At 41.8% G+C, this 9063-nt stretch overlaps 1 protein-coding gene across 1 annotated transcript in view; it reads right to left on the bottom strand.

Annotated features, from left to right (window-relative positions):
- The window catches only part of MBD5 (methyl-CpG binding domain protein 5), a 128271-nt gene that overhangs the window by 34932 nt on the left and 84276 nt on the right, over positions 1–9063 (bottom strand). The window contains 2 exon segments of the mRNA XM_035898934.1: positions 3003–5141; positions 8318–8498. Of these exon segments, the coding sequence (XP_035754827.1) occupies positions 3003–5141; positions 8318–8498 (2320 nt within the window).

Genomic DNA, 9063 nt, shown 5'->3' with positions numbered 1-9063 from the left:
AAGAAAAGCCCGGCCGACGATGCAGGCAGACGCTGCGGCCTCAAGAAAGGACGTCTAAGCGATAAAAAAAAAAAAAAAAAAAAAAAAAAAATCCACAAACTCAGATATGAACACAAGAGTTTCTTGAAGACGTCTTACTCAGCTAAACTGCTTCTGAAAGCGTGGTTGACATGGCATGTTTGACACCGTTCGACTCCATCCACCAAAACTATTGACCTGCTACGCCTCCGTACAGCAGAATTCGCAATTATTATATAATTCGCAACCCCTTAGCTGTTTTTGAACGCAGACTGGTAACTGATTTTTTTTTTTAAAGTTATTATTAATGCAAAATACTCAACATTTCACACTTGTTTTGTGGAAAGAACGCTTCTATTTTCCTGCATATACAACAAAATGCCCCTATCTGGATTTTCCCAGCAATGGATCAGATTGAAATCTTACGCCCGAGCCCCATGCTGCTGCGATGACTCAGGCAGGAAGCTGGATGAAGGTTTATGCACCGTTTCAGGGCCTTGCCCCTGGGAATAACACAAAGATAACAGAATCTGAAATTTCATCTTAAAGAAGAAAACAGGTCTCTAGGCTTCCAGCCATCATGGATATATAATAAAATAATTAAATGCAGGTTGTGTGTATTTTGCAAGCATCAGAACTACAGAAACAAACCCCCTCAGCAGTGAGGAACAGAATATATTCAAATCTTTCTAGTCTTTGCCTACACAGAACCACCATTTATCATTTAGAGAAGGAAAAAAAGTGTCAGTTTAAGGCCCTATAATTACATCGCTATAATAATTCCATCACTTATCTCCAGGGTATTAGAAATACCAGTCTGTAGAAATACCACAGCAGAACAGAAGTTCCCAGGTGGGGTTATATACATATTTCTATCCCTATATTGATGAGAACAGAACTGGCTCTTTTATGTTGAAACCCTTCTTCGTGGGGCTTTGACACAGGCACAGATTTGTTCTGTTGCTGCTGTCCCACAGGGCTTCGACAGCTGATACCACTATTGTTTCTCCCTCACATAAACATTTGTCTTCTTGGGAAGAAATTCAGCTTGCCTGAAGACAAGGGCTGGCAATACGAGCAAAGGCTCCGGTTAACTAACACAGGAACGAGGACAAGCCGTGCCATCAACCCAAGTGGTCCCCGCTACCACCACAGGGCAGGGCATGGCTATGGCGTATGGCTGGGACCAAGTGATGGAGCAGGGACAAGAAGATCCCGCATGGGGATGACCTTGGATTCTTGTTCTTAGAAGCCCATTTTAACAGTCTTCAAGCAACCTTTACCGATAACTTTTACGTCATGTAAAACTTCTGTTAATCGGTTCCAGTCTGAATTTCCTGCAGGAACCTTGAACCTTTTCAACCCTTACCCCACACGGGGTGAATTCCTACTGCTCGGCTTCTTGATGGTAACCGCTGGCGCACAGGCTCTTATCTCACATGACATTCAGCCCTTTCTGTTCTCTGGCAGGCAAGTTAATGTAGTCCAACACTGCAATAACTTCACAGCTGTCTTCAGCTGTGTGGACAGTGACAATTCAGAAGAACCCATAGGTACCCCTGGTCCCCACTGAACTCAACAGATGCGGGAACCCCAAGAGTTCCTGCTAAAGGGATTTTACAGTACGCTTAGTGGGACAGGGAAGCAAGCTCCTAAGGCAAAACCAGACCTTTGTTCTGTTCAGAAGAGAGTACAAAGTCTCAGAAGAGACAGACTGTATCGGGAAACGCTCCTCTTTGTCAGCATGACAAGGCAAAACGGCCATGCAAGGATTAATAGCTGCTTGCTTGTGACACAAACCACCAATATTGCTAAGAAAAAAATAATGCCTTTTTTCCCCCAGGAATGGAGAGAAACCCTGAAAAGTCATCAGAAACTGTGACCAGCATCATATTAGCAAATTACTTTTATATAATTCAGTTCTTATATAATTCTGTTCTGTATTTTAAAGAATAAACAGCTCTCTTGGATGAAGCTCAGGAATACATATCTGGTTCTTTCTTGGATTAACGAGAGAGACCGCTTGCACGCTTACAGTCACTTTTCTTTGACCTGATGTAGTTTAGCTGTGATTGTACCAAACACACGCTCCAGAAGTTAACCAAGCTGAAAGACTGAACTATCAAATGGAAGGTTTTCCTTCTGCTTAAGGAAGTAACATAGCACCATCTTTCAAAATGCATGCTTTGTTCAACCAGTAGTAGTTAAACGAAAGACAAATTTTTCAGCTGTCTCCCTTTTATCTTTAAACAGCACGGAGATCGTAGCAGCAGCGTACCTGTATCCTCTCCAAGTCTTCACTGATGAATAAACCAGGGAATCTCTCTACACTCTTCCAACGGGATATACAGTTTATTAAACCATTTAATTACTGGCTGAGTAAAATTATCATGATAAAGGCAAACACCGACTCAGCACTACCCTGTGCTGCCCCTGAAAAGGGATATTTTGTAAACTTTTGTACTCCTAGTATCTGCCCCAATCTCTGATAACGCCAAGTCCTTAATGCAAGCAGTAAAGCACACGTGTATAGGCTGGACATAGGCTGCCAGGTTACCCATTGCATTCTAGGGTTGAAGTGGCAGGGCACACTGGAAAAAAAAAAACCACCAAAAAAAAAAAAACCCAACAAAAAAACCAAAACCCACCCCAATTTATTTGGGCAAGTGACAAAAGCTGAGGTCTGGGTATGTACAAAAGCGCATGGATTTTATTTATGCAGAGTGTGTGCAAGTTAATAAAAGCAAGAATTGTCACAGGCAGGAGGCCAAGATGATTTTGTTCAGGGAAAGGGAGATATATTTTGGTCTACCACTGTTTTTTTTATTTTTGAGTTTCTGCATGAAATGGGCAGACTTTTCATAGTGGTGTATTGGTAAACTCAAATTTAAAAAGTAGACATGTAAAAGGAACCCATTTAAAAATAACCATCATATATTTCCAAGCAGTCAAACATAGGGGTATCCTTTTAGAAGGAAACGTACCTGCTTCAGGACTGGTTTGATTACAGCTGCTAACAATGCTGTTTGGTATCACTGGAGTGGAGGATGCCTGGATTCTGGGCTGAGGTGGGTTCGGATGTAACGAATTTCCTAAAGCCATTCCTGACTGACTGAGCATCCCACAGCTCCCGCTAGCCTGCATCTGATTTATTAAACCTGCAAGATGGTTGGTGGTGCCCGGGCTAGTACCGTGGACGAAGTTAGTGTTTGTGTTCTGGCAGTGCACACCGTCCCCTCGCAAGGGTAAACTTTGTGCCAGCGAGTTCTGGAGACTGCCAGGGTTCATACTGGTGTCTGCAAAATGCATCTGGTTACCAGAGCAAGGTAAAGCAGTATTGGAGCTCCCACAACTGGTGGTACTATTGCTGCTCATGTGAGAGCTTTGACAACTCATGGACTGAAGTAGCTGGGACATAGAACTGATGGGAAAGGAGCTCTGACTTTGCTTTCTTATCAAATCAGATCCAGCTTTGGAAACTCCAGAACTGTCCAACTGAGACTGTCTCAGCAAACTCAACACCGTGGTGGTTGGCTGCTTTCTTTTTCTCAGAGGATCTTTTTGCTGAGACATCAATTTATCTCTCAGTGCTGCTCGGCCACTTTGCCCTTCAGTCGTTGGTAGAAGCACATTGGCAGCAGGAGGGAACATGGTATTTAAAGTGCTATGTCCTTCGTTGTTGCCACCGCTGGCAACAGGTCCAGAATTGCTACTGCTGTTATTGTTGTTACCAGCAAGTTTATTTTGATTTGCTAGCTGTGCTTTGGCTGCTGCTGAGAGTAAACTACTTGCTGGAAAAGAGGCAGCATTGTGCTGGTTCAAGATCTGATTTAAAGGCATTCCCAGCAAACCAGGCTGACTCTTCAAGGAACCACTTCCAGCCGATGCAGTAGAAAAAACTGCATTGTTTGGAGGATTTAATACATTACTCATTCCAGCAATTAATGGGTTAGGGATGTCCTTGTATTGATTAAGTCCATCGTGCTTGGTGGAAGGGCTAGATGGCATAGATGGTCTCGGTGACCCTATTGTTGACCTTGGGGACCTGGGAGGAACTTTAATACCACTACAGGATGACTGTGGTCCTACTGGAGGCAGCAGGAAATTTCCATGATCTGATGACGTGGAAGAAGAACGTGATCTTTGGGGAGAAGCCTCGATCCTTCCAATCCCGGATCCCATCATATGAACTGGGGATGTCACTGGTGAAGGAGAGAGGGAAGTTGAAGCAGAATGTTGAACTCTTTGAACATGACTTCCATGGTTCATGTGACCAGGTTTTACAGTTGGCAAAGGAAGATTACTTGGCAAAGGGACGACAGCAGGAGGCATGCTTACATTCATCACGGGTACCTGAGAGTGGACGTTTGAATGGAAAGTAGTTGGGTTAATGATAACAGGATTCTGATTCACTGGTTTGCTAGGAATAGGGTCAAGTATGCCAAGTGGATCCTTTTCTGATGTTAATGGCTTTTTCTGAAGAGCACAAGAAGGCGGAGGCGGAGGTGGGGGTGGACCTTGGGGCGGTTTATGGTGAAACATTGCTCGTGGTATTTCCATACCAGTTGAAAAATTACACATGGGTTTTTTCATTACTGGGCTTTTTGTGGTCAAGGTTGGGGAAAGAGGTATATTAGTCCTTCCAGCCATTGCACAGGATGACTGTATGGGAGAACCATGTAGCATTACTGATGGTGGAGATAGAGGTGTCCTGTTCATGTGAATAGGACTGGAGTTGGGTGCTCCGTGAAAACTGGGATTGTTCCTTGTGAAAACATCAGGGCTTCCAAGTGGGTCAGTCCTAGGAGAGATTGAGCCATCTCCGTATATCTGTGATCCGGATGAAGCTGGACTGGGCATCCCACCATGACTGCCACGATACGGAGACTTCTGTCCAAGTTCATTACTACCCAATCTCTGCCTAGGATAGACAGAATGAAGTTCTTGTTGCTGGCTTCCAGCCATTTCTTGCACATAAAGCCTACCCATGGCATTAGATGCCCCTATCATCAACTTGAAAGGAGTCTTACATTCTGGCATCACAGAATTTGTAATTCCTTCATGTGATTTATTCCTCATTGATCTTGGAGTTGCTGCGCGAGTAGGAACTACTGGAGTTGCACCTGATATTAAAAACACAACAGTTACTGTTTGGAAATCTGGTATCACACATTTCACTGCAAAACTACTGTGTGGGAAAATATACGTAAAAGCTAGAAAGCTAAACTTTTGCCTCAACAGAAATAACACCTGAGTCACCAAGCAGTTGTTGGAATGGTCCATGCTACCCTACTACACAGTGTGGTTGTACAGACCTTACCTCCATATCCCATATAAAGACTCCACAAGCATGGACAACTTTAAATCTTTTGCCTTACCTTTTGTCTTTTCTTTCTAACCATCATCTCCAGCGCCCTACTCCTCAATCTCCAGCATCGCCACTTTGGCTACCGCTAGAAGAGCTGGCAGGAGGAGCAGGCTCTCACTGTCACGGGGAAAAGGAGCCTCTGGCACCATCTACTGAGTACAGGAGGAACAAAGCCCAACAAGGGTTTAGACTAATTTCTCTGCGCCCTACAGAGAAGAGGGTCCTGCCCCAAATGCTGTCCCTGCTGAGGGTGAATGGGGGAGCTGTGCCATGCGGCTTTGCCCCAGATTTCCATTTGGCCAAGCACTTAGTTGCAGAGAGGTAAGAGACCATGGCTGTACAAGGCAGGATGCAGCTTCTCCGGCTGCTCCGCATCACTTGCTGGCACCAAGGGCACTGAGTTCCAGTCCTCTGAGTTAATCTGATCCTGGGAACGGCGCTTTGCTAAAAAGGCGAGGACAAACATTGTATCAGGTCCGGTATTACTTTACCAAATTAAGCTTTTTTTTCCTGCAGCTTCTGCAACAAGCTTTGCTTGGCGTCAAGATGCTAAATGTAAGGGGCTCTACCTTATGTGTTGGTTTCAGGATAAAGGCCCGGGGATATTTGCACATGCACATATATGAACCCCTCTACAATAGAAAAAATTCCTGTAAATCCCAGTTTTGAGACTAGACTTTCCTATGCACACAAGACCACTTCCTTTTTCTGACCTCTAGTACCAGTTTTATTTAAAAAAAAATTTTTTTTTTTTCAATGTTTTACTTTAAGAATACCACCACAAGCAGCTCCAGGTCTGGCAGACTTTCTGCCAGTTCTGCTGCTCTGGGAATTTGTAATTCAGCTTGCAGTGCGAGCTCAGTAAAGGAAAATGAATGCATTCTTGGCATGCAGCCTCTGAATATGCAAACTTAAACTTGAGTAACGAGCTAAAGATTTCATGTTCAAATGAATCCAGAGGTGCCTTAAATTCCTCTACTCACAAGAACCCAATTCCCTCCTTTCCTTCAGCCTGGCCATAGGAGACAGATGGCACTGACGATCCCACCTTCACCCTATTTGCTCAACCAGCTACATCATGACAGAACCAAACATATTACCTTTCCCAAAGTACAACCAAAGTCTCATTTAGGGGACAAATCGCAAGACTGAACTGCAAAACAAAATATGTACAAACCCTCACCTTGAACGCTGGACCTAAGCAAATGGTCAAATAAAATAAATGTGCATAAATGAGAAGGCAATTTATTGGGAAATTTTCTTCTTTGCTTAGAGCACAAAATTCTGACCAACAGAGAAGGTAAGACCACATAAATGTGACTTGTGTCTTTAATATTTCACTGGTTTTACCTCCTTAATTTTGCTGATTTTTTGAAAACAGAAATGTAATTTCAGTACCACTAATAAAGAATACAAAAAATTAATAAGGAAAATGCATAGTAATTTAGGAAATGGCACTGTTCGTTTAAAAAAAAATTACATTTCAAAAACCAATTTAAACAAAGCTTTAAAATCATAAATAGCAATTTGAAAATGCAAGAGCACATCAGTACTATGAACAGCACTGGTATCTTAGCGTTCTTATCTGAAATTTATTATTTATTTTTATACTCTTAACATTTTCCACTTTGAAGTCAAGCTACAGAGTGGTTAGCAATTAGCCAGCTATTATTACAGCAATATAGGGGTACAAAAGATCTCCCAGATTATCAAGGGCCATTTCCCAGAAGTTGCATGCATCAGAGTATATAATCATAAACTTACCGAGCTCTGTCTTAAAAGCAACCTTCACTCCTTTGCCCTAATCATTTGGATTTGTAAGGCTACTTCAGAGCCTTTTCTTGTAATCCTTAGAAAGCACCTAATTTTCAGTTTAAGTTTCTATGCAACTCTGGTTTTGCAGTTGCTTCTTTCAGTGCTAACTTTGTCCTTTACCTTAAGTAGCTTCATCTGCTGGTGCCGATTCTCCTGATGCCTTTATTGACAGCAATCCTATCTCCTTTCAGCCACCATTTTGCCAGGTTGAACAAGCTAAACACTTTCAGATGACTTTCATAAAAGAGGTTTTGCAGTTCACTAAGAGAAGATCCTCTGCTCTATTGCAGCTTGAGTGCCGCTAGCGAGAACAGGGGTGCAGGATGGCAGTGAGCACACGATGGCATTTGTACTTCTCTCTTAGAGCCACACTGATCCACGCCACACTGCCACCCGGTACTGCTCACAGGCATCTTTGATCACCTACTACACCTCGGGCTGCTTTCTCAATAATTTACATCTAATAGCTTTTTTCACTAGTCCCCAGGTGAATAATCTTACAACTAACAGGATTTCTTGCTACACCTTTTCTTTCACTCTAGGTCTCAATGGTCCCCTAGTTTTTCAACACGCTTTGATCTTCTCTTGTTTTGATAATATCTGTCAACTTCATCCATCAACAAATTACCTCAGTTTTTGTTGATACGGATAATTAAAATGCTAATCCAGGTCGGTCCCCAAAAATAATCCTTGAGAAATTACAGTGGAGATCTTCTCTTGCTATATATTCTGCCTTGCAATATGATTTCCCATTTAGCCAAGTCCTTAGCCACATTCTAATCCCTTTATAATCACTTTATTCTGCTTCTCTAATTTCCCATGTGACAGAATATCAGACATATTACTACAGTTCCAAAAGATGAGAGCTAATCTATTTTCTTTGTCTAGAACAATCTGATATCTTTTCCAAGAAAATCATGCTCTTAGTCTGGGATGACCTGCTTTTTACACTCAGTTCCTATCTACCTACATCTCTCTAATTACTACCTCCATTTTTTCCTTTAATCTGTTTACTATTGCACTCATAGACATGTAAGACTTTTGGGGGTGTTTTTGTATAGTAATTATATATATTTAAAATTAGGTAATTAGATGATTCTGTGTGATTTTACTCACTTGTTCCACCACCAGGACTAGTTAGAACTAGTGAAGGATGTGGTGCTTCCATGCTTTTATGAAGTGTAGCCACAGCAATAATTTTCCTTTTATGTATGCATAGTTTGGTGACATCTTCGTCCGCTTTAACATCTTCAGCAGTTCTCTGCTTCACAGCAGCTCCAGGATCAAAATTAAAGACCTGAGAGTAAAAATTCCAACATTTAAAATAATCATAGGCAGCAAACTCACCAAGTATACCTAAACCAGAAATCTTACATAAAATTACATCTGCCTCTGTTCTTTAGAGCTATCTGTCTGCTCCTACATTGCCCAAGAGATAACCTTTACAGTATGTTTCGAAATTATAAACAGTTAATATATTTATAATAAGTAAACAGCCATGGAAGTTGTCATCTAGCAAGAGAACTTTAACACCCCTCCATCTAAAGGCTAGGGAGAAAAAAATAGAAGGACCACGTGTGTTTGAGATTGCTCTTTAATTAAGAAGTGTTCACAATTTGTGTATAGACAATAAAATTGCGAAGCTGATGCTGAAGCTATCATGCAATTCAGTGTCTCGTTCTCATTCTCTCATGATAACAAGATGCTGTCAATGGTAGGTTTCCAATTTAATAGGAAAATGTTAGAACACCATAAAACCCGAGTCAGATCTTTTCCATGAGGGGAGAAGACAGAAGGGACATGAATTTTGGATTTTATGGTAAATCTTTGGGTGTATACCACTTATTTTTTTTATATATATA

The sequence above is a fragment of the Egretta garzetta genome, unplaced genomic scaffold (genome assembly GCF_000687185.1).
Source record: "Egretta garzetta isolate BGI_Z169 unplaced genomic scaffold, ASM68718v1 scaffold208, whole genome shotgun sequence".
NCBI classification, from domain to species: domain Eukaryota; kingdom Metazoa; phylum Chordata; class Aves; order Pelecaniformes; family Ardeidae; genus Egretta; species Egretta garzetta.
The sequence above is the reverse complement of the archived record's forward strand: the minus strand, read 5'-3'. Positions and strand labels throughout refer to the sequence as shown.